General features: G+C 31.0%; 3 protein-coding genes across 5 annotated transcripts; 1 reads left to right on the top strand and 2 right to left on the bottom strand.

Moving 5' to 3' along the window:
* The first annotated feature begins 1,130 nt into the window (after positions 1–1,130).
* Positions 1,131–17,761, top strand: LOC128388937 (leucine zipper putative tumor suppressor 2 homolog). Of its 3 annotated transcripts, XM_053348407.1 has the most exons (5): positions 1,131–1,653; positions 3,151–3,317; positions 14,571–15,422; positions 16,351–16,494; positions 16,918–17,761. In XM_053348407.1, the coding sequence occupies exons 1-5, from the start codon at positions 1,620–1,622 to the stop codon at positions 17,572–17,574; spliced, it is 1,854 nt and encodes a 617-aa protein (XP_053204382.1). In that variant the 5' UTR covers positions 1,131–1,619; the 3' UTR covers positions 17,575–17,761. The 3 variants fall into 3 exon arrangements, with proteins under 3 accessions (XP_053204382.1, XP_053204385.1, XP_053204384.1); XM_053348410.1 differs by lacking the exons at positions 1,131–1,653; positions 3,151–3,317 and adding an exon at positions 12,485–13,421; XM_053348409.1 differs by lacking the exons at positions 1,131–1,653; positions 3,151–3,317 and adding an exon at positions 12,485–12,898.
* LOC128388938 (protein starmaker-like) lies at positions 6,281–12,303 on the bottom strand. The gene is made up of 4 exons (XM_053348411.1): positions 11,585–12,303; positions 9,168–9,503; positions 8,684–8,849; positions 6,281–6,985 (listed from the first exon to the last, which is right to left on the bottom strand). The coding sequence occupies exons 1-4, from the start codon at positions 11,963–11,965 to the stop codon at positions 6,855–6,857; spliced, it is 1,014 nt and encodes a 337-aa protein (XP_053204386.1). The 5' UTR covers positions 11,966–12,303; the 3' UTR covers positions 6,281–6,854.
* A 1,213-nt stretch (positions 17,762–18,974) lies between the features above and the next one.
* LOC128388936 (CAD protein-like) lies at positions 18,975–26,489 on the bottom strand. Its single transcript, XM_053348406.1, has 5 exons — positions 26,297–26,489; positions 23,285–26,118; positions 23,111–23,209; positions 19,514–23,043; positions 18,975–19,409 (listed from the first exon to the last, which is right to left on the bottom strand). Exons 1-5 carry the CDS (start codon positions 26,376–26,378, stop codon positions 19,295–19,297), a joined length of 6,660 nt encoding a protein of 2,219 aa, XP_053204381.1. The 5' UTR covers positions 26,379–26,489; the 3' UTR covers positions 18,975–19,294.
* Between the last annotated feature and the right edge of the window lie 730 nt (positions 26,490–27,219).

The raw sequence follows: 27,219 nt of genomic DNA on the forward strand, positions 1-27,219 counted from the left end.
CTAAAAGGACTACAAGTACCTGAATTTTCATGGCACTGGCCTTAATCGTCACTGAGTAAAAGGCCAAAACCCGTCATTGTCCATAGAGCCCAATGTTAAATTCAATGTCAAATTTTTTTTTATTTCACATCCGATTTTGGTCAAAATCATCTCAAATTAATCTTAATAACCTAAAAAACTAATTAAATTAATATTAGTTTTCTAACATCAATAGTTAGCCAAAAATAAAATTAAATTAAAAATTTCAACTTACTTACAGTTTCGTGTGATTAACTGATTTTGAAGCTGAAATTCTCCTAATTAGTGAATCTGAATTTAAATCATTAAAAATTATTTCTATTGATTGTTTTAATAATTACCATTAGTTTAATTGTGTGATTGAGCCTGAATTGAAAAGATATTAACAATTTTCTAACAAAATCAAAAATTCAACTTACTTACGGTGCTCAGTGTAGATTATTATTATTCTAATCCTAATCTCTTATTTATATCAAATCTCAATCATTTAATTGTCACTTTGTGTTGCTCTTGTTAATCTTTACGTTATCATCTTTAACTTAATTAAGATAATGAAACTTTGTTAATCTAAACCAGAAACAATTGAAACAATTAACGCTTCCAGTGAACCAATTTACTATGAATATCAATTGTGAATGACAATTAACAGGAAATTGTCACTTCATTTATGAATCGAATTTTTTTCCTCTCTTTCCATTTTAAATAATTAATACTAAACATAAAGATTAGTTAAATTCGTTAATTGTGAAAACATTTACGATTTAAAATCTAATTGTAATTAACGATTTCTCTTGACTGTTCATCGTAAACTTTGGTAAAGCGAATCAAACTTTTATTTACCTTCAAGGCAAACACTATGAGATATTTAATCTCACTCTTATCTTAAAAAAACCGATTAGATTAGTAATCATGAAGCTTTTAATTAGAAACAATTAACTTCAACAATTTAGATTTAGAACTTAGTTCTTTTTTCTCCGAAAGGGGTCGCTAGTGTTTTCTCTTTCTTTTTCTCTTTTTTTCTTAAATTTGGTTTAGTTGAGTTTCTGATGTGCAACAATAAACATCCAAATAACCAAAATAACAATTAACTTAATTTTATTAATTTCTAATTAACTTTTAATCCAATAGATTAAGTGACCATCTTAAAGGTTAATCCATTGAACCATTGTTCTTTTATTAACATAATTCGTCATCAGTTTTGTTCTTCTCATAATTTTCATCAAATTCTCTTTTGGATTATTTTTCTTTTCTCTTTTCTTTTTCTCATCTAATTGTGTTCACTTATTGGTAACCATTTTCTAAATCATCTTTGGATATTAATTGTTGTTAACTTTTTGTGTTTCTCTTCATCTTGGAAAACCTTGTCATCATCATCATCATCCATTGTCACTTTTATTCTCTTCTCACATTTGATATTCTATTCTCTTTTTCTAATTGTTCTATTCTCTTATCGGAATCCCTTGTGATCGTCAACTTCCAGGTTTACTCTCAACCAAGTGATTTATCCTATTTAATTTGTTCCCAATTTCTATTTTAACAACAACAAATTGATTAATATAATTAATTGATTCTAATTGTTACTCGGATGAGAAAAAAAAGTTATGCCTGCTATAAGTGAATCGGATCAGTCATTAGGTTTGTATTCATTTTCTTTGTTCATCCCTTTCATTTACTTTCTTCTCCATTAACATTTCCACCTTGTTCTGTTATTAAGGAGAAGTGATTTTCATTTGAATGACCTTAAGGTGACTTGATCTTGATATTCTCAATAGAAAAGAGAAAAGAATCGAAACCAAAAAAAAAAGAATTTTTTTCATATACAGTCCTCGGCAAAAGTTTAAGGATAAATCAATTATTATAATGTATTATATGTTATTAACATCGTCACTGTTTTGACCTCAAAATCTATCAAAAAGAATCACAGAATTTTTCAAGTCCACCTTGAACGCTCACCTCTCTCATTTATTGGTAATAAATTTTGAGTCCAGACCGCATATTATTATCAATTGAGGCCAATTTTCGAGTTTGCAACTATCGAAACTCATCGTGAACTTCAAATAACTTGAGAAAATAAATTTACTAGGTGTTTTAAAGCACAAATGATAAATTATCACTTAATTAGCTTTTCCTAATAATCTTACTATTTTACTTTGAGGTCATTTTAAAAATACGAACTTGTCTGATTTATCATTTATTTCATTGGCCTAAAATGTCTCAAGAGGAAAAAATCAACAAAAACTAATTTACAATCTTGAACAATTAAGGAATATCCAAAAATAAAATTGACCTTTCACGAAAAAAAAGGTAGACTCAAAAGCCGTTTGTCCTTAAACTTTGACGAGTTGATCGCTATGCAATGTTAATAATTAATTAAATAATTAATTAATAGAAATTATAAAAATTCTCTTCATTTGAACTACTACCAATGACTATTATATTTCTGAAAATTTATAAATTTATCATAAACCAGAACTCGAGTTATAATCAATTGATTGTTGTCCTTAAACTTTTGCCGAGGACTGTATATAAAATTCTGAGAGATCCGGAGACTTGTCAGTTTGAAGGTCTAATCAACAACGTTCCTGGTTATTTTCTATTCGTTTTTTTTTCTTCATCTTCATCCTCATCCTCGTCTTCTTCTTCATCTTCTCAATCTTGTTCTTCTCAATTTTTATTTTCTTCCTTTTTTTCTCTAGTAAAACTTTCTATCTCTTTTTTCATCCTGAACTTCCAAAAACAACAACAACTTCAGAACAAAGTAGTTGTTAGGGAAGAGAGAAGGAGAGAGCGAGAGAAACAGAAACCTTTTCCAAAAAGAGAAAAGAGAAACGAGATGAGAGAAGAAGAAGAAAAAAATAATCATGTTGACTGATGTAAACAAACATTTCCTTGGTTACATCAAGTTCCCATGAAGAAGTTTGGGTTGAAAAAAAGATGGAGAAAAAAACTAACCTGAACCCAGAATAGAATGAAATAAATACAAGATTTTCTGATGGATAAAAGTTCTAAACAAAGTTGATCCTACAAACTTTGACTCTTTTTAATCTTCTATGTAGATTAATAATAATAGTTTAATCTCTAACTAACTTATTAACGATTTGTCTTTGTTTATACTTTTTTCTCCTTAATTAGAAAATTGTTCTAACCATGTTGAGGACGTTCTTAATGCGATTTCCAGTGAAAACGATTCAAATCATAGTAAAAGTGAAGAAGAAGCCCTTGGACATATTTACGAAGATATTGACAAATCCGGTCCACCAAGAATCGCGCCGATAAGTGGAGTCCTTGAATCGTCTAATGTAAGTCCATACATCGAATGTACTGGAAATGGTGCAATCACATTTTCCGTGATGATGAATCAACAATTGTCTCTATCTGCTTATTATCTTCATCATCCACATCGACTCATCTTCCTTTCTCTCTCTCTCTCCTCCAGTTCCTGTCCCTCTCTCTCTCTCTCTCCTCCTCCTCCCTTTTTTCATATTATCTGCAAACATGATGATCATTTTTAGTCACTTTCTTCATCCATCCAGACCAGTTTCCTATTGCCTTCGACTAATGTAAACGGGAATCATTATCATCATCAGATAAGCAGAAAAAGAAAGCAAAATTTAAGCATCTACATGATCATTTATTATTCATCATCACAATCACAATCATCATCATCATCTCATTTTTTTCCCTATTCTCATCATTTCTCTGCTCAATTTGATTCTCAATGAATTGATTGGATTAAATTTGATTCTGATTAATTTAGCATATCTTTTCCAATTCAATCTATTGATCAACAGCAAGAGTCTTCAATTTGATTACCTTGTCCATCTTGTATTCAATTCAACCACTTTAATTGTTGATCATTGGATTTGTTTTTTTTCACCATTTTCTATACAATCATATCATAGAAAATGATCAATTAATGTGTCGAGACACTTTTAATAGACATGTTTGCAATTATCATCTTAAATGGAGACAAGATAATTAAAAGTTATCAAAATCTGATTAACCTCATAAAACTTATATTCTTGATTAATATTTACACTTACACAACTTTCCAGGTTAAAGACCAAAGTTGAGATAAACAACAATCAACAAAGAAAAGTAAACGTTTGTTGATTGTTGATGATGTTTAAGGCTTGATGATGATGTATATTGTTTAATTGTTACAATGAAAAGTTAATTCCTGTAATCTTACGTTGATCACTTGTCAACTTAAGTAGTAAGAAAATTGTTCTTGACCTTTGATAGAAACAGAAATGGTTCCTTAAGTTGAGTGCTCTTTATAACTTTATACGAGAGCCACAACAATTAGTAAATTGTTGCTATAAAAATTATGCTTAATAAATTATGGTAATAATAAATTGTTTATCTACCCTTGAAAATTAAGACTCATCCTTAAAAAAAATGGAGTAACTTTTGTTCTCTCTCTCTCTCTCTCTAAATAATGATGAGGATGATAGGGACTGGCAAGAGACAATTGGATAATAATATTAATATAATATTTGATGATGATGTTGATACATCATTTCTGTTATTGTTGTTACCTATTTAGTTGACAGATTTAGACTCAACTAATCATCAACACGATGATTATAAATCAACAAACATCATCTTTCCTTTAAATGGTAACACAATCAAGGTTGATTATTGAATCAATTGTTTACTGTTGACAAACATGAAACAATCTAATTTTCTCAACCTTCTCTTTACGATGAATGATGATCATCTTATTTTAATTAAACTTTTCCTCTCACAACAATCTAATTTAATCATCATTAAGTTGATCAGTCAATTGTGCTTCATTTAGATGAAGGTGCTTGTTGATTAATCAACAAATTGTGTTGGTTGAAAAATGAAAATTAAACGTTACCTGTTTGTATCGTAATCGGCAATGATGAAAAACGGGTTAAGGTGTTTACCATTATATATATAAATTTTGAAGGTTATTATTGAGGAATACAATTAATTAGGATAATAGTAACAATTAGTAAAAGTTTTAAGCTGATTGTTTGACAATCAATGAAACAAAATTAAAGTCAAGAGATTCTGATTAGTTGAATGTAAATAATTTGAGCATCGGGAATAAAAATCCAAAAGCCATTCATGATAAAGATATTTTTTCATGATAACATGAAACAGAATCTGATTGTCGAGGCTTTGAAAATTTAATGAACTTATCAAGATTTTGATAACTGAAAAGTTGAAGAAGAAGAAAAAAATTCATTATCATGAAAACCTCTAGATCAATTTTGATTGTTAACAATCATGGGAAGATGATGTAAAGATGATAATCAAGTTAACATGATGGACATAATGAAAAGAAGTGGAAAATAAATGTAAGATATGAAAAGATGATGATGATAATGATTTTTTTACTCTTTCATCTTTTTTTTTCTTCTTTACAGAATTGAATCATTAATGATTTAACCATGTTCTTAGTGGAAAACTTTTTCTTACCTTTTCCTCTTTCTATTATTATTATTCTTACCTTTATCTTCCTTATCTCTCTCATCATCATCAATGTCCAGTAAATGAAAATGTTTCTCTTGCTTTCTTTATGGTTTCCATTGCTTATTGTACCTCCAACAGTCCGAAACAATATATTATGCCCACTTTCACCGGTAACCATTTCCTTCACATTCGTAATCATAATAATCATAATCAACATCAACTTATCATGCTAACTCCCGCCTATTTCTCTCTCTCTCTCTCTCTCTCTTAATCTCTCTCATCATCATCACCATTACCCTGAGAGATCAATTTATCTCTGCGATTATGGTGAAAATTGTTGAAACTCACAAAGTATGAGAAACTTAGCAGAAAAGTTAATGCTTGGTTTGATTCTGATTGTGGTTTTTACTATAAACCAACAATAATCATCGGCCTAATCATAATCCATGTTGATAATTTTGATTAACTGCAATATTTACAATAATGAATTAAATTTTCTTTCATTTGATAATTTGAAACATTAACACTTGAAAAGTTTCACAATTAAAAACATAACATTGTTTCATAATTCATACATACATATTATGTTATTAATTGTACGATCAATTAGTTATTTTATCATTCGCACGATTAATAATATAACTTTACAATTAGTTCAACCATCACGAAATTAACTTTAATTAAATTTACGAACGGTACTTTTTCTCCTCTTGATTAAAGTTAAATTAGTTAACAATTAATTATAAAATCTAATATTTACTGTAAATATTAAATTGAAATGTTATCATGAAAAACATATATGAAACTATTTCAGTTACAATTAAACTTTCACTGAAATGATGATAATCAGTAAGCAATTTATTAACTTTATATTTACAATTTATATTTTGAAAAAAAAAACAATTAACTGTTAATTAATTGCTTCAACTTTCTCATGAGAGACCGGTAACAGATTATCCGATAATCAGTTAATCATCTTTTAATTACGATTAACATGATAAACGTCCAACGATTTGTTATTGTTTAAGTTACATTTTAATTGATCCTTTTTTGGTGTTCATGTTGAGATAAATTCACTGGCAAACCTTGATTATCATGGATAATAACAAATCATTGGTTGATAATTAAAAAATACAAGAAAAAAATTGATTAAATCAACTGATAAAATAATCAGGAACCAGCCTGTAAATTATTACAATCAATCATCATCGTCATTTATATTAATAGTAATAAGTTAATTGTTATGGTTTACGCTTCTGAATTAATCTTATTCTTTGTTATCAGAACTTTTTTTTCCTCTTCTTTTTCATGTTAATCAAACTGTTTGATTTATTTATTGTTACTATTCTGATATCAGGCTAATTGTTGTCCAACTTGAATTGGATTAGTTAATTGTCCCAACCTTTGAATGAATCGTTGGAATCAAATTTATTATTATGTGAGGTGTGCTTGTTGTGTCCTGATTGGAAATGATGGTCACCCGATTTTGCAGTTTTCTTCCAACCTCCTAATTTTTTACCTTAATTGTTGCAAGATAATTAAAAGATTGAAGAAGATGATTAAGGAGAAAACAAAAAAGAAATTAGTTAATTGTCAGGTTATCTTATTCTTCTCATTATAAAGTCATTTTATGATTAATCTTAATCTTGTTTGTTTGTGGATCAATCAATTGATTGTCTTGGTTTAATAATATCAACAAAAAAAATCCAACCCATCAAATTGTAATTGTGATTAACTGATTACCAAGCCTGTTGTGTTATTATTATTTGTTGTTGATGGTTAATTTGATTGAAACTTGATTCTTGATTGTTAAGGATCTTTGATTAATCTTCTTAATCAGTTAATTCCGTATCTCAGCTGACAGTTATCCTCTAATTTGATTGTTTGGTTAACTAAATTAAATCCGCAAATCTTAATGTATTACCTACGTTTCATTGTAATTGATAATTTCGTTAGTTGATTGTCATATTTTAATTAGTATTAAATTGTGTTTGATGTAATATAAACCGTTAGCAAATTACTAGTGTGAATTGAATTAAAAACAATTAAATTCATATGATTAACCTAATTGTTTTCAGTGCTTTACAAATTATTAAATGTTAATCAAAATCTGACTTTTAAAAGTTAATTAACTATTGGCGTCTTAAATCATGATTTAACTATTTAATGATTATTGAGCAATTAATGACCTCAGTTTAATTAGTTGATGTCATTCAATGTATTACCATCTTCATGAATTTAACCCCTTTTATTTGTTAATTGTTGATTAACAGTAGCAACAATTAACTAAATTGACCTAAATCACCAATTAACGTTACATCTAAGGGAATCGTTTTCAACGATTAAATTGTTGTTAATTTGTTGATTCATTGTCTGATGATTTAAGTTTAAGTAAACAATGACTTAATTAATAAGTTAATCATGCTTAAAATCAAGTAATAGTTTGCAAACAATTAAAATCCCCATCAAATCATACAAATATATTGGAGAAAAAAAAATCAGCAAATCATCCTGATTAAGCAAATTAACTATCTATTTTTAACCAGTGAAAAAATAACAATCAAGATCTAAAATCACAGGTAAGGTTCATTGCATCATCTCCATTATTACAATAAGAGAGCTCGAAGATGATAAAGACGAAGGGTCAGTATGATGACCTCGATATTTTTTCCTAGTAACGTCATTGAAAAAAATCTAAGTCCAATCGAAATTGAAAAACCATTGAAACCTCATCTTCATGATGGACAGGAAACTAAATTATATAATTATGGTTACGTTTAAATTGATTGGTAAACAATTTAAACTGCTCTCTTGTTATATAATAACTTTTATAATGAAATATTGACCATTGATTGACCTTAAGCGACCTAATTTTCAACGGTAACAGGTAAACGCTCACAAAGTAAATTGAAGAGGAGACACAATGATAATAATACTAAGCCAGGATGAGCACGAGAAAAAAAAACTAATAATACTTAAAATAAATTGTTTTTTTTTCTCTCGCCTAGTTATCTGGACATTGGTCAGTTTAGGTTGTTATTATTACCTATCTTCCAATACATACAAATACACACACCTAGTGACGTCAATTTTATGCTCTTTTTGACCTAAAAAAAATGGCTCTCGACTTTTCTTATACTAAAAATAGATGCGATTTTTAATCTTGACCATTGGGCATTTGCTTCAGATAATCATGAAAGTAAATACTTTTACTTACCATACTTTGAATCTTCAGATTTATCTTCATTATGTCCGGTCACTTCATCTAATTCATCTCCTTTGCTTGCATGTTCATGGTCAGCAAACTTTTTGTGATACTTTTCAAATTTTCCGAAATCATGTTTCTGACCATCATCTGATTTCTTGGTCCAAGCTCCGTTTGCCTTAATTAAAGGTAATTTGATTACTCATTTTTTTTGGATAAACGTTTGACCAAAGGCTTTAATCAGATTAATTTCTGTGCGACAATTTAATTACTAACAATTAACTGGTCAATCTATTACATGTATTATATAAATTGGTCAGCCAGGAAATTGTTATCATCACTTATTGTTGATTGTGAAAATTGTTTCATTGAATAATAAACAGTTAATATTTTCAATCTTAATTGTAACATCAAATTAGATGTTTCAATTTGAAATTTGTTGTGATTAATTATTCTGTTAATTAATCTGATGTTGATGATGAATAAATTATCTTACCTCTTTATCCCAATCCCAATTAGATGCTTGATTACCATAATTAGAATCATCTTTACCAATCCTAATTGATTCAATGTGTTTATCATGATCATGATTGTTGTTTTCATCATGATTTTGATGATCATTTTTACCATGACGTTGACCAGCCTCTCGGTGGTGGGTGGGATGGTCATCATGATGATCTCTACTATGATAACCACTATCATACTGACCCTTAGGTGGACCATCATCATCATCTGATTTACCTGATGTATCAATCTTCATATTTTCATTAATTGCATCAGCTAATTCATCTTTTGCTTTTTTCTCCCAATCATCAACAAAACCTTTCCAATCCTGAAACATGAGAGTTTAAATTAAATTAAATTAGTCAGTTAATTGTAAACAAATAGTAATTAAATGATAGTTAATCATTTTTAAATTATCTTTAAATAATAATATATTGACAAACAGTTAATGGAAAGCAAGTTAATCTAATTAAATATCGAGTTTTCAAAAATAATTAACGACTGATTATTTTTGCGAAAACATGAAAAATAGGAAGAAAGATATTAATTGATTGGAGTAATATTTTTAATTGTGATTAGCGGAAATGGTTGATGAGTAAATTTATCTTAATGATTTAAATTGTTATTCAGAAAATACGTCTTATAATTACAATCAATTGAAAATGCGATATGATGATTGAAAAGGAGGAGGAAAGAAAAAGTTTCATGATAAATGAGAAATAAGATAATCAATTGATTCTGATTGTTGGTAAATAATTATAATCATTGAATTAACTGAATCAAAATTCATCCCGTTTATTTTCAAACAATCAACTTTAATCATCATCATCATCATCACAGTTTCTCACCAATTCTCAGGTAAATAATCAACTCATTATTGATGATTTGTTTCACTTGCTCCCATCATAATAATCATCTAATGTTCACACATCCATGATGACCAAGTTTTTTGTTGTTATTTTCTAACAATCAACAAATTGTCACGAAGAAAAAGCTTATTTTCAGTTGATTGTTATCTTATCCATATCACAATTAACTGATTTACTTTGTTACAATCTATTTTTTCAGATAATCTGTAATATACTTTCGGATTAGTTAATCACTTTCTAATTCATCACCATCAGTTGATAACAACAATTAATATCAAATAGATTTCATATTTATATTATTAATTATACTTTTGATGATTACGATGAGTTATTGAGTAAAACTAATCAATTTCATTTCTTTTTTACCTTTTCTAATGAAGGAAATGGAGCATTAAATTGTTTCAATCGTATATTGACCTAAAATAATTAACAATTAACTTGTATTCTTTTAATTGTTACAACAGTAATTGTTAGCTTTTTTTTCATCATCAATACTAATCAAAATGATGATGATGGTTTAAAAAAACAAAAGTGTCGAGATGTTATCAATTATATTGTTGACATTTTGTCTTTCTTCATCGTAATTAACAATTAACTTTATTAATGAGAGATACTTTTTCAATTACTACTGAATTACAATCAAGATTAACACTTTGGTTTTGTTTTCAAACTTTGACCTGAACTTTGCAGGTAAATAAGGAAACTGTTTAGACTGCAACTGTGTTGATATCACATATTCAATTGTAACAATTAACAAGAGGCTGACGTGATTAACTCATTGTAAATTCAAATGTATTATGATTGTCAAAGATAATCACTTAATGACCTACACACTGGACCTACAGAATCAACAATTAATAAATCAAAAGGATGCATGTTGCATATCATGAACACGAACACGCAATCATAATAACTCAACTTTCTGTATGAAACTACTCATTGTTGATAGATGGAGATGAGAAGATGATAGTTACAAGATTTTTGTGTAAATTTCACAGGAAAGAGACTGTCTTTCAATAATCATCTCCATCATCATCATTTTCTTCATTATCTTCATCATCAATTGGTTACGGGGTTAACATGTTATCCAGGAAAAGCTCAGCTGAAAATAGTTACTTTTCTTAGGAAACTGTTTGATATTTTCTCACATGAACTTTTGTATATAAAGTTGATGTTTCCTTCATGATATAACATAAACAATCAAGAAACAGTTAATTGTGATCAGTTGTTGAATTGATTAACTTGAAATCCGTCTCGCAGGATCAACTCAATCAATTATTAACACAGAATCATAATCAGTAACATCATTTTATCATCAATTTTTTTTTGTTCATTTCTTGTGTTCAACAAAATCAAGTGAATCAAAAGCATCACCATGACAAAACTTATCCCTCTTATTTCATCATCAATAAACAGTTTCTTTCAACTCAATCAACTGATTGTTTTGATGATATTTAATTGATGCTGAACAAGAAGAAGATGATGAAGAAAAAAAATAAATAGCAAATAATCAAAATAAGAAAAATAATCAATCAATCACCCGAGCTTGTTGAAATTCTTGATCGGATAAAAGGTCTCCTTTAGCTGCTTGTCGTCCATTTTTACCAGAATCTGAATGAAGATGATGAGGTGATGATGAAGAAGATGAATCATCATTACTGTCCATGTTAAATTGTTTACCACTAGTTGACCATCTACTTGACCCATCATTTGATTCATCACCATGTTTATCACTTTTACCAAAGTGACCATCAGATGATGATGATGATTTACCTTGATTTCTTAATGATGATGATGATGATCCAAGGTTACTGGTAATACTACGTTTAAAATTGAATCCATTGGTACTTATTATCATGATATTTAATAATAAAATTGTAATTAGTGACCAGCCAGGTATTAATTTCACTTCCATTGTCATTAAATTTTTATATCAAAAACTACACTCACTCAAACACACACCTTGATTAATAATTGTAATTTATTTTCATGTAATAATAACCATGAACAAAATGAATATGTGTATGTATCACAATATCAGTATAATTGTTGTTAATTGTACAGCAACAATTTACAGATAATTCACTAATTAAGGTTGTTGATGGTTGAATTTGAAAACACTAAATGATTTGAAAGTAAAACATTTCTCATCAATTTATATTAAACTCGTGATGATCAATCAGAGACGCTACCTTACAATTGTGATTAATACAATTTAGTTGATTATCTTGTACAATTTACAATCAAACTCGCCTCCTCCTCCTTCATTTTTAAAGGTAAACCGGAAATTATGGGTTACCTGAGACGGAAATAAAGTTTAAAGGTGAAAGTGAAAAACATTTGTTTCTCTCTCTCTTCTTCCTTAACCTTTTGCTAACATAAAAAGATGATGATGATGATTGTTTTTCTCTCTCTTTCTCTCTTTCTCTCTCATTCTCTAACAAAATAGTCAAAAAAGTTGAGATTCCAATTGCTACTTTCTTTCATCATCATCACCTAATTGCAACTAAACCTTTTTTTTTGATTGTTGATTTATTGTCCAATTGTATTCAAAAGCCTAATCTTGTTTTTTTGTGACTTCTATTCAATTATACTTGTTACACCTCACCCATTTCTATCATCATCATCATCATCATCTTAATACAATGATGATTATATAATTAAAACGACAGAAAGTGATCAGGAAACAATTATTAATAACTTAACATGAGTATCGTCAATGTTTTACCAGTTACCGTTATTGTGGACATTTAATTCAAGTGAATTTGTTGATTTTTTCATCATTGATATAATGTTTTTTTCCTTGCTCATTGTTATACTTTTTGTAGTCACATTAATTTGCTTATGTGTTGCTGTGAGTTTCAAGAAAAATTAATCAACTATCAACATGATGATGAAAAAATTGTTCATTTTATCCTGAAATCAATAGTTTTATTATTAGCTAATCAACCAAATCTACTGCTATTATCTTGTTAACCGTTAGCTAAATTACACCTTATCATTATTCATTACTCTGTGCTACTTTATTAACAATCAATTTCACTAATCTGCCAACTGATTTTCATTCAGTTACTTTTGTTATTTTTCATGATAACTTGAACTTTTTTTTTCTTGTTCCCCATTTAAATGTAAACATATTAGTCCTTCAATCAACATCACCATCACCACAACAACAACATCAACAGCAACAACAATCAAATCAATTTCTCTCAATAGTGAAAGTGTTTTTTTTAAGTGAACAAAATTTGTGTGATTATTTTCTCATTGTTGATCAACAATTTATTCAAATTTAATTGTTCTCACAATCAGATCACTTGATAAGTTTTTGTTTAATGTTCAGAAAATATCAACAAGTGAAAAAAACAACGAAACAAAAAGTATTGATTCCGGTTTCTGATTTCACTTTTTCTTTTCACTTTCTTCCTCTTCTCGATTCCTCTTGTCGTTTAAATTATCATTATTACTATTGAAATCAATGAAGCAATTAAGAGATAATATCTTAATCCATTCGTACGATTGTCAATTCTTAATTCAGTTTTGTTGTTATTCTTTGAAAAATAATATTATTATCGGTTCCACACCTTTGACGAAATTTATACCAAACTGTCAACCTTCAGGTTGACAGTTTTGTTGATTGTGTTTTGTTTTTCAACGATTTACTTGATTTTCAATTGTTCGCAAATTTCTGTTACTTTGTTAATTACCTGTTGGTGTTAATCCAAATCGTTGATTTCCTTTCGGATTTATCTGTAATCACAAATATCAACAACTTTCAAATTCAGTGTTTGTTGTTACTAAAGTGAGAAAAAAACTTTCATCATGTTGATTGAATTTAGTTGATAGTTGATGATTGTTAATCACAGTGTTTTCATCAGAATTATATTTGATTCGTGTCCATTCAATTTTATCACCAATAGTGAAAGTAATTGTTTCATTACCATAATTGTTAGATTTTATTGCTAATTAGTATTCAAATTATCCTCTTTTTCCCTCTTCTTTTGACTGCTACTAATTCATTAACCATTACTTTTTGTACTGTTCCTAAATCCTGATTACCAGGAATATACCTTTATTATTATTATCTTGTTTTCTGTTATTATATCATCTTCATTGTTAATCAGGACATAATCAAGGTGTGAACCTGTTAACTCACAGTCATTATCTCAAATTTGTTCATGATAAATGTACATAATGAGTTATTGTAGGATCTTTTCATCATCACTATTCAGTCCGTTGAGATAAGTTTCATCTTAATCCATGAATAAAAAAGATGAACTTAGTTGAAGGTTAATCTTGATGATGAGTTGATGATGATGATCATCAGTCATCCCACCAATTTAATAAGTTTCAACTTGATCATTTGTTTACAATTATCTTGAAAATGATTCGTATCTTTATTTTACCTTAAAATCCTCCTTTCGAAATGCCTAATCCTTTATGTCATCATCATCTTTTTACTTTTTGGTTTCTTTTTGTCCGTATTTCTTATTGAATATTAATTGTTATTCTTGTTTTCCAATCTACAGTTTCGTAAGGTGTTGAAACCTGTTGCTTATAAACTCGGCATTGGAACATCTAATGGACAAGTAATGTCACCAGTCCAATTGAAACACGCATCCCAAATATCGTACACTAGTGTCCAAACAGCATCGGTACAATCGCCCCAACCTCAAACTCAACCTTCACCGTCTTCATTACCAACCTCACAAGTACCAATTTCTGTGTTAACCAACACCAACACCAACACCAACAACAACAACAACAATAATAATATTATTATTCACCAGCAAACATCCCAACAACAACAACAACAACATCATCATCATAAACAATTATCAATTATCAATACATCTCAACCACTTAATCCTCATCATCATTTAACTCTCAGTAGTCATCATCATAATCATTCAAATAACCATTCACATCATCATTCACATCATTTGCATAATGATTATGTTCATACACCACGAAATGATGGTTCCGTTTATTCAAGTCCATTTTCATCCATTGACTCTGAAACCGATTCAGGAAAATTAATCGTAAATGGTTTAAACAGAGTGGAAACATTAACAACTAAGTCAAATTTGAGCCAAAGTCAAGCAAGTCTTTCCCATTGCTCAGGTCTTCCCGGAGATGATGATCATTGGTACCTTGATCCACCTCCGCCGCCTTCAAGTGTCCTCAAAATGCCACCTTTAAATTGGGATTTAACAAGTTTAACGGCTGCTCGTCGACGGCCATTAATGTACAATTCAAGCGATTACTTAAGTCAAACTCCATCTCCAAATGATTCAGTTATTGTTGAACTTGAAGCTTTGCTCAGGGAGAAAGATTCAGAAATCAGTTACCTAAGAGAAACCTTGGAAAGAAATGAACAGGTAAGCAAACAATAGTAACAATAAACGCAATTAATTGTTGAGTTAATTCATGTCAATACAATTAACAATAGACAAAATAAGCGAGAGTTAAAGTAACCATGATAATTAACACCGTTTTATAATGTAATTAAACACCAACCATGATAATCAAACTCAACAAAAGTTCATCAACTTGATGATCACAATTTTTGTTTTTCAAAAAAAAAATCTATCATGACCATTATCATTTATGATTATCTCTTGATGATGATGATGATATTGATAAAAATCTTTTAACTGATTTAGTTTAGCATGATTTATTTTAATTCGTTCACGAACCATCATCATTTTACTGTGGGATAGATTTACAGAACAATTTAGTAATCACAATTATATCTCATCTTTTTGTAAATCGTGGTTAACAGCAATCGCTTTTCTCAAATTGAACCTCTTTAATACTTAACAGCATCTTCCCAAATTCATTTATTATATATCCTAATCCTCAATATCGTAATTACAATTAACCAACAATTTCATCGTTAATCTAAAAAAACGATGAGCCCTCTTACAATCATAATCCCAAACTGAATATAATTTAAACTCTTTCATGATCTTTACCGAGTAACCTGAAAATCAAAGATTAAAGAGAAAGTGAGAGTTAATTGAATACTAAATCAATTACAATTAACCATTACAATCTAAATGATAAACCATCATGATAATTATACATAATATCATATTCTCATTACAATTGTTTTCTTATTGTTTTCGAAATGATCATTTTGATTGGTAAAACTTTTTTTCTTTTTCTGTTCTATTTCGTTACAACGACAATTACGATTGGAAAATTAATGATCTATGAATTGTTTTCGTTTCTTTTTCTCTGGTAGATTAAATCTAATTTCTTGTTCTCTTTTTTTCTCCTCTCTCTCTCTCTTCATTGCTCCAGGTTATTTTCAAAGTTTATGAGGAAAAAGGCCAGAGTTGGGAACGAGAATTCAAAAAATTAAAGTCACAATATGAGTTGAATTTGAAAAATTATCAACAAAGAGCAATTCGAGCAGAACAAATGATTTCTCTTCAAAATAAACAGGTAAAAGTCACTTTAAAATCTCAACAGGTAAACAATGATAATGATACAAGAATCATAATAATAATAATCTAACATTCAGATTGTCACTTAACTGAGAAACTATTATTATTTATTTACTGTCCAGTTGATTACTTTGTTGAATTATCTTTGAGTTCCTGATGTTTAAAGTTCACTTGATTATCATGATTATCACATTATTCTGGTTGATACCAATTACCTTTCTCATATTATCAATTGTCAATTCAAGTTTAATTTATGTTGATCATTCATCAATGGCGATCATCATGATTAACTTAATCTTTTCTTCCGTCTTTATATTCATTCACATATATATAAATATAAATTTCTCAACACCCACTTACCTGATAATTTTTTTCTTCTTCTTCTTCTCTTCCTTAATTTGTTATTATTATTGGAATACAGAATCAAGTTGACCGTGAGATGATTGAACAGAATTACGAATCAACTCGGAAGAAGGTTGAATCGCTGGAGAGTGAAAATGCTGGACTTAAAAATGAACTGACCAACGTAAAGAAAATGGTTGATGAGCTTAAATGGACTCTATGTGAACGAAATGGAGAGATTGGTTTACTTAAAACATCAATCAGAGATTCTAAAGTTGATCTTAGTTATCGATCAACTGAATTAGTTTCCTTGCGAGATAAATTAGCTGAAACCAATGAATCAATGGAAGAATCTAAATACAAGGTTAACAATTTGGAGAAAGAGTTGGCCGCTTGTCAGGATCATTGTAATTTACAGATTCAATCGATGGGTGAACGATTAGCTGATCTGGTTAAACAATTAGATGAAAAAAATCGTTGCTATGATACTTTAATCAATGAGAAACGTGAATTACAAAGTCAAGTAATTAACCTGAAATCGCAATTAACTCTTGAACAGAATAAGTTTACCAAGGAAAAGGAAACCTGGGCCGATGAGAAGGAGAAAGTACTTCGATATCAGCGACAATTACAATCTAATTACAAGAAAATGTTGAACGCGAATAAAATTTTTCACGATTTGGCCAACATAATTAGGACCAAGGAATTAACTAAACCCGAGGAATCTTCTTGTTGACTTTGATCAAAGGAAAACAATTAACTAATTATCTTAAATTTATATTATAACTTTTTTTGTGATTTCTCGTCTTCTCAATTGATACATTAATTAATAACAACTCTGTTTGATTACTTTCTCAAAAGAAAACAAATGATCTTTATTGTAAAAAACAAACTTTGATTAAAAACAAACAACGATTAACTAATTGCTATGTTTTCCTCTTTGTTTCAATGGTCCAATTGTGTGTCAGTAATAAAGAAATTCAGTAGAATCAAAAATGATTATCGGTAAACAATTAAACATTCAATTGATCAATCGAGTGACATTGAATTTGATCAATTTGTTGGTGATTTGATTTCGACTCAATAAACTTTGAAATTTGAAATTTTCCTGAATAAATTAAACATTGAATTGTAATTTTCAAATGATTGACGAAATTGCTTCATGAATTTCATCAAAATTAATACAATAATGTAAATGTGACAGTTGATAGTTTAACAATTAAGGATCTGAGTCGCAATCAATTAAACGTTTCATCTTGATAAAGTCAAAGGAGCAACTGGAATCGGATGGAAATATACCAATCGATCAGTTTGACTCCCCTGGAAACCAATGGGACACATTGAATAATCTAAATTTTGGTTAATTGCAGTGATCAAAATCTCACACATCCAGGGGATTTCACTGATATGGTAAGTGCAGAATTTGAATCGCTACTAATGGAATTCGTCGGTCGTGCAAATTGACAAAAATCTTGATACGCTGTTAATTGTTTTAATTTATTCGTCCAAACTTCGATCATGGGATGATTTTTAGAGCTTAAATTGAGGAGACAATCTTTTGTGGAGACACTTAATTTACAGATAAAAAAGATCAACTGTGGTTAAAAATGTTCAATTATTGAATTTCTTGTAGGAGCACATGATATACATTTAAACAGCGAATTGCTCAATTTCTCTCAGTATTTGCTTAGCCCTTTCACCAAGCCAATCCTCCGATTCGATTTGGTTTTTTTAGAGAATCTAAATGCGCTTGAACTTGGAATCGTGGATCGTTCAACAACTCGTCATACTTGGAAAGAGTCATTGAGTGTCCTTGATATTATGATATATTGACCTTGGGTTTGAAGAAAGGCAACTTTTGTATTCATTTTTTTGGTCGTCTTTTGATGATATTCATTCTTATAAAAATTTACCGTCTCTAGTTCTTTAAGCTCCATGCTTTTTTTATGTTGCTGACCAATATAACAATCACTCAAGTTTCTATCATGAATCTAAAGGCCAACGAGATTATCTATTCTGAATCAGGGTGGAAAGTGCATCAACTGATTTGTTTATTGATTAAACAGTTAACAATTGTATCATCGAAAAAGATTTGACCAGAGTCTAGAAAAAGTTCATTGTGTGAAATTGAACAACTTTTTCTCAAAAGAAAACAAATGATCTTTATTGTAATAGAAGAAGACAAACAACAATTAATTAGTTGGAATGTTTTTCTTTATGTTTAAATGGTTCAGTTGTGTGTCAGTAATTAAGAAATTGTTCATTAATAAAATCCATTTAGTAAAATCAAAATGATTGCAATTAGAACGCAATTAAAATCATTTGTTGAGAGATTGATTTTTTTTTCTTCATGTAAAAAAAGTTTTAAAATCTTTAAGTTAGAAAACAAAAAGTGTTGCAATTAAAGTCATTAATATAAAAAAAGTTGATTTCTTCTCGTTGATTGTCAAGGATAATTAAGTAGATGAAATTGTTCGGCCAAAAATCATTGCAAGTAAGGCCATTCGGACAAACATTCCGTTCCTCATCTGTCGGAAATAAGCAGCTCGAGGATCTTTGTCAAAGGTTGAACTGTTAGAGGAAAAAAAAATGAAAATCAAATTTAATTGTTGGTTCATTTGATCGGAGTTTAAATTACTGATCGTTACTTAATGGAGAGAAGAAACAAAACTTACTTGATCTCGTCGTTTCGAGGTAGCGGATGCATAACAATCATCTTTTTCTTGGCCTTGGACATTAGTTCGGGTGTAATTATATAAGAACCTCGACAATTGTTGTAATCGTTTTCATTTTTGAACCTTTCCTTTTGAATTCGTGTCATGTAAATAACATCGGAATCGGGCAAAGCCTCTTCGAGTGATGTTATCTCTTCAAAGGGAATTTGTTTCTCTACCAGATAAGATTTAACCGAATCAGGAAGTTGCAGATTTCGAGGAGAAACTAAACGCAATCGAACATTGTAATGAGACAATAGTTTAGCTAATGAGTGAACAGTTCGACCGTTGAGAAGATCACCGACAAGAGATATAATTAGTCCATTAACTGTTCCAATTTCTTCACGAATAGTGAAAACATCAAGTAAGGCTTGAGTCGGATGTTCACCGGTTCCATCACCGCCGTTAACAACTGGAATAGGAGAGACATCGGCGGCTTTTCTAGCGGCACCAATTTCGGGATGACGGATAACCAAAACATCATAATAGGAAGACATCGTTTTAATTGTATCCTCGAAAGTTTCCCCTTTACGTTGAGATGAATCTTCAGGGTCAAATTTACCAACGGAACCTCCCAAACGTATCATGGCAGTGTTGAATGAGTGAAAGGTTCGGCTGGAGGGTTCGTGGAAATAAAGACCAAGAGTGAAGCCTCGAAGAATATCACAAATGGAGACTCTCTTTTCGACTAGTTTCTTAACTTCTTGGGCACAATTGAAAAGAACATGAAGTGTTCGAGCGGAAAACATGTCAACCGAAAGAATATCTTTATTACGTAGGGTATCGTCTTCGTAGGTCACTGGAATGTACTTGGGATGACGTTTAGAAATAGCGACTGATTCTTTGTTTGGAGTAATCATGGTGATCGGTGGAGTGGGAAGTGACAATTTATCACCACCGGTCAAAATAACATCTGGTTTACTGGTCATTTCTCCAAGGTCAGTTAATTTTAGTTCACCCATCATATCAGAATAAATCTCGGAAGCGATTAGCCGAGGTAATTCCTTTGATCGGTCATTTTCTGTTAATGGACAAACTTCAGTACCAAAACCTGGTGGAACCAAAACTTGACCATCAATGAAAGCAACTTCACCATGAAGTACAACTCGACGGACTCGACCTTTAACCTGCCGTCCAGCAAACGGAGTCCAATCAGCTTTTGTGTAAGGCAATGATTCAGGTATAGTCCAAGATTCATCTAAATCAACTTCAATGTAAGTATCGTCTTGATCCGGTAGATTAAAAATACGTCTTGGATTAATGTAAAGTTTGGTTAAAATGTCTTTGAGTGTTAATCGTTTCTCATGGACAGCGGTCAATAAAAGGGGAAGAATTGTCTCTAAACCCGGAAAACCAGGACAGAATTGTTTATCTTTTTCAGCTAAAAGGTGAGGTGCATGATCAGTTGCAAAACAATCAACCACATCTAAATTAGCCCATAAAGCTTGTTGATCAGATTTTTTAACTAGTGGAGGTTTCACTGAACTCTTAGATTCACCAATCGTAAGGACATCGTCTTCACACAAGAAAAGATGATGAGGACACACCTCACAGGTGACCTTTTTACCCTCTTCTTTAGCTGCTTTAATGATGAAAATCTCTTCCGCTCGGGCAACATGACAAATGTGAACTGATCGTTGATATTTACTTGCAACCATGATAATTGCAGCGGTATCACGGCCCTCGGCATGAGCAACAATTGGTAAATCTTTTGGCCAATGTTCAAAGTGTTTAATCCAATCAGAAAAATTTGACATGGTCAAAGTTCCGTAGGTGTTGTTTAGATACATTTTTAATCCAATAACGGGACTTGGTGATTTAACTAAACCAGGTATCAATTCAGCATTCAAAGGTGTGGCTCCAATGAAAAAGGCATAATCACATTTAGCTTTTGCTTTGGCCAATGAACGGACTTTGGCCAAAGTTTCAGAATCAACTAAGGCCGGATTCGTGTTTGGCATTGCACAGACCATTGTTATACCTCCGGCTAGAGCGGCCGAGGTTCCGCTAATGAAATCTTCTTTCTCCTCTCCTCCTGGTTCACGAAGGTGAACATGAACATCAATTAAACCTGGAAGTCGAATAATTTTTCTTGCTGTTAAACAATCAATGTGAGTTTTAACCTTGGGTGAACCTTCAATGAAATTAAGAGCATCGATCAATAATCGAGCACATTTAACATCGGAAATTAGGGGAACCGAATGATCAATGGCAAATCTTCTGGCACGATAACCAAGAGTTGACACTCGACGAGCTCCTCGACTTCTCATGGGAACGTTTATAATTAGATCAAACTCTTTCTCCGCTAAAGATGTTACAATAGCATCAACTATGTTAATTGTTGGATTTTCATTTCCAATCTCTTCAAATGGCCACTCAATCACTTCCATGCTAATGCCTTTGTGAGTATAATAATCAGCTGTTCCTTGACTTCCGTAAAGTTTATATCTCATCGCTTTAAGAAGTCGAACACTTCCCAAAAGTTCGTCTTTCCTTTCGTAGCCACCAATCGATAGAAAAGCGACCTTACGCTTTGGAATACGAAAACCGGTACTCATGAGAGCTTTGAGATAAGCTTCGTATTTATCTTCACCAAAACAAGCAACTTCTCCCGTTGAGGCCATTTCAACACCGAGAGCAACATCAGCTCCAGCCAATCGAGAAAATGAAAATTGAGGAACCTTAACACCGACTCTTGTATTAGTAACAATTGGACTGAAAATAAAATCGGCATTAACTGGTTCATAGGCTCCCATGATTACCTGAGTAGCCAAAGCAACAAAGTCAAAATCAAGAGTTTTAGAGACAAATGGAAAAGATCGCGATACTCGAAGGTTACATTCGATCACGTAAAGTTGATTGTTTTTCGCAATTAACTGCATATTATATGGACCATTGACAGCAAGAGCTTGACCGATGGCTGCACAGATCTCCTTAATTCTAGCAAGTGTCTCCTCATTCAGATCATTTGGAGGAGTGATAAGTGTTGCATCACCTGAATGGACACCAGCATTTTCAACATGCTCCGAAACGGCCATTTTGACCAATTCGCCATCACGAGCAACCGCATCAACGTCAATTTCTTTAGCACCAACAATGTATTTCGAGATTACAACTGGATGGTCTCGATTCACAGTCGCTTCTTTAGCCAAATAATTGGACAGTTCGTTATCATTGAAAGCGACGATCATTCCTGCTCCACTTAGAACATAAGATGGACGAACGATACAAGGGTATGATGTTTCAGCGCAAAAATTTTTCGCACCCTCAATGTCGGTTAATTCTCTCCATTTGGGCTGATCGATTCCCTTAATATCTAAAAGTCGAGAAAATTTGAAACGATTTTCAGCTCCATCGATAGACTCTGGAGATGTTCCCAGTATTCGAGCATTTTGCCGATGAAGATCCATCGCAATATTATTAGGTAATTGTCCACCCATACTTAAAATTATACCACAAGGATTTTCAATCTCATAAATATCCATTACAACCTAAATTGTCAACAATTAAAAATTGGTATTAATAACTCAAAGGATGAAGACAAAATCAAAATCTTACCTCGAATGATATTTCATCGAAATACAATCGATCGCACATATCGTAATCAGTGGAAACGGTTTCAGGATTATAATTAATCATGATTGTAGTTTTGTTCATCTATTTATATTGAAAGAAAGAAAATCAAACTTAGAAATTGAAAACAAATTAAAATCGTAAAATTCAGCTACAAACCTTACGAAGTTGAGAAACACAACCAACTGCACAACAATCAAATTCAACTGAACTTCCAATACGATAAACACCCGATCCAATGACGATAACGGCGTTTTTATTTATTTCAGATGAATAAATGTTTTCAGCATCATCTTCAGATGCATTGTAAGTAAGATAAAGATAATTAGTAGTCGCTGGATATTCAGCGGCAACTGTATCAACTTTACGAATAAAAGGTCGAATCGGAGGATTACTAGAGTTTCGAAGGACTCGAATATTATGTTCAACTGAACCGATACACGAGGCAATTTGCTTATCAGAGAAACCAAGTTTTTTCGATTGTAAAATAACCTCTGAAGTTATGGTTGAAGAGGAAAAAGTTTTAAGTAATTTCTGTTGATCGATGAGACCCTTCATCTTAAAGAGAAACCATTTATCAATAGCGGTCAGTGAGTTTAACTTTTCGATTGAATAATTGTCTCGAAGTGCTGCTGCTAGAACCCAGATTCTACTGTCGGTTGGACATTCAAGTTTTTGTGGTGTGGGCTCTTCAGAACCAGGATCGAAACCGGAACAACCTTCGTGGACCATTCGTAGAGCCTTTTGAAAGGCTTCCTCAAATCGGCGACCAATGGCCATCACTTCACCGACCGATTTCATGGAACTGCCAATACGACGAGAGACTCCAGTAAATTTACCCAAATCCCATCTCGGTATTTTAACGACACAATAGTCTAGACTTGGTTCAAAACAGGCAGTCGTCGATCCGGTTACTGAGTTGTTCAGATCAGAGAGACAGATCCCAAGAGATAATTTTGCTGCAACATAGGCTAATGGATAACCGGTGGCTTTACTTGCTAAAGCTGATGACCTTGAAAGTCTCGGATTAACTTCAATGATAAAAAATTCTTCACTCTCTGGATTAAGAGCAAATTGTACATTACATTCACCTATTACTCCAAGATGTCGGACAATTTTGATTGACATTGCTCTTAAAAGATAATATTCTGAGTCAGAAAGGGTTTGACTTGGTGCGACAACAATTGATTCACCAGTATGAATACCAAGCGGGTCAAGATTTTCCATATTACAAATTGCAATACAATTATCATATGAATCACGAATTATTTCATATTCAATCTCTTTCCATCCTTTTAAACTTTTATCGAGTAAAACTTGATTCGAGTGAACTAATGCTTTGGAAACAATTTTTCGTAATTCACATTCATCATGAGCAAATCCTGATCCAAGGCCACCAAGTGCATAAGCAGCTCGAATTAAAATTGGATAACCTAATCGTTTAGCTGTTGCAATCGCTTCTTCAACTGAATAAGCAGCACCCGAGGGGGCAACCCTACCACCAATGGAGTCAACCTGTTCAGCAAATAATTTCCGATCTTCTGAGTTAATTATTGACTCTATGGGGGTTCCCATCACGGTTATGGAATATTGTTTAAAAACACCAGCCTTGTCCAGTTCAATTCCACAATTTAAAGCAGTTTGACCACCGAACATTAATAAAACACCATCCGGACGTTCAAGTTTAATCACTTCGGTAACATATTCTTGGGTTATCGGTAAAAAGTAAACCTTATCAGCGAGTCCAGGATTCGTTTGAACAGTGGCGATATTTGGATTAATCAGAACGGTTGAAACTCCTTCTTCTTTCATTGCTTTGATCGCTTGACTACCCGAATAATCAAATTCACCCGCTTGACCAATTGATAAACCTCCTGATCCAAGGATTAATACTTTCTTATATTTAGGTGTTTCTTTTGGTTTTGGAATATTTAAATGTTCAGTTATTAAATCGATAACCTTAATTCCCTCTGAATGTTTTCTAATTAAATCTAAATAGACATCAAATAATGATTCCAAGTCATCGGGTCCAGCTTTATGTTCGGGGTGAAATTGAACGCTAAAAAAAGGTTTGTCGGTATGATAAATGCCTTCATTGGAGTCATCGTTTGCATTGGTAAATAAAGATGACCACTCAGAGGGTAGACTTGCAATGTCCACTGCGTAACCATGATTTTGTGAGGTGACAAAACAACGTTTGGTGTCTTTGAATAGACAAGGTTGATTATGACCACGATTTCCAAAATTCATCTTATAAGTTGAAGCTCCAGCAGCAAGAGATAAAATTTGATGACCTAAACATATACCAAAAATGGGTTTGATTGTTGATCGATCTGTGGTATTGTTTAAAAGATGACGAACTCGTTTAATTATCATGTCACAATCTTCAGGATTACCAGGACCATTAGAGAGGAAGATACCATCAAACAGATTAAGATTCTCAATAAAATCATAATCCCAAGGAACAAGAGTAACTTTTGCTCCACGATTTAAAAAGCAACGAATCTGATTAAATTTAGCACCACAATCAACCATACAAATATTTGGACTACCTTGTTGATTGTAAACTTTAATTGTACGGGTTGAAACAGCAGCAACATAATTACCAATGTATAGTGGATTTTGAGGTATTGTGGTTAAACTTGAAGAGGTTAACTTAATCTGAGCAATTTGAGTTTTTTTATCTCTTATATATTTGGTTAAAGCTCGGGTGTCAATACCTTTGATTCCCAACACTTTATTTACCTTGAGCCATTCATCAAGTGAATATTTACCATTCCAGTGGCTATAATTAAGGCACAATTCATCAACAACCAAAGCTTTTACCCAAATTTTGGTTGATTCAAAAAATTTTGCAATACCAAATTCGTCTAATTGTTGATAATCAGGAACACCATGATTACCAATAAGAGGATAGGTAAGAACTAAAATTTGATCAAAATACGAAGGGTCAGTTAAAGCTTCCACATAACCAACCATACCAGTTTGGAAAACTAAATTTACAGATAAACGATACAGTTAACCCATTAACCAGACAATTAGAAAAATTAACAATAAAAAAAAGTCAATAATTTATATATATTAAAGAAAATGCAAATGCGAAAATCAAAATGGCAGAAAAGAAAATCAACCAAAAATAGAATAGAAAATTAAAATCAAATCAAAACTCACCAAGTTCACCGGTTACTTCTTGTATGTAACCAAAAGGTTCTCCGGCGAATTGAACACCATCCAAAGTGATTAATTTAGCCATGTGAAAGGTAACAATTAGATAAAAGAATTAAGACAAAATACGAAACAATTAAAATTTAATTAAGAAATTAAAAAAAAGACGCTACTTCAACAACGCCTAAAATTTAACTGAATTTACAACAAGTGGAAAAACTTTCCATTCACTTTCACATTTACTTTTCCAATGGAGAAAAAACTGTGACTCCATCTGTCGATTTATTTGTCAATAATTGAATAGAAATTAATTTTTTCATTTGATTGATTGTTCTTAATTTAGTTAAATTGGTGCCTCTTGGTAATTACCCAATCAGAGATTTAAATTGTTGGAGGTCGACTAGATTACCAAATGAAAGTGGTTTTGGTGAAAATTTAACGAAACAAATGATTAATTAAATTTTACTACTTTTCTCCAATTAAATTGTATTTAATTTAATTTTCTAATTGTTTATATTAATATCTTTGATTAATGATTAATTGATAATGTATATTTAAATTGTAACTCAATTTAGAGTTAATTGTCACGTTAAAATGTCAAATTGATTAGCCAAAACAAATAAAAAGTTAAAAAATTTATATAAAAAAAAACTTTTTGTTTTGTCATTTTACAGAAATTAAATCAATCAGATTAGTTAACTAATTTAAATGAGTAAATTTAAATTTTCAATTAACAAATTTTTTACCGCGTATAAATTGAATTGAATCCACTTTGATTTAGATCACCAATCAACAATTAACTTCTCTCTATTCAATCAACATTTGCTTTTCAGGTTCTAGCAACGAATCAGTTTGCAAATAGAAATCAACTTTCTAACAATTAACTGATTACAATTTGATAATTTTCCTTCTTTCTATTGATTGTTTTT

This window comes from Panonychus citri, unplaced genomic scaffold (genome assembly GCF_014898815.1).
Source record: "Panonychus citri isolate SS breed McGregor unplaced genomic scaffold, ASM1489881v1 Contig00104, whole genome shotgun sequence".
Taxonomy (NCBI): domain Eukaryota; kingdom Metazoa; phylum Arthropoda; class Arachnida; order Trombidiformes; family Tetranychidae; genus Panonychus; species Panonychus citri.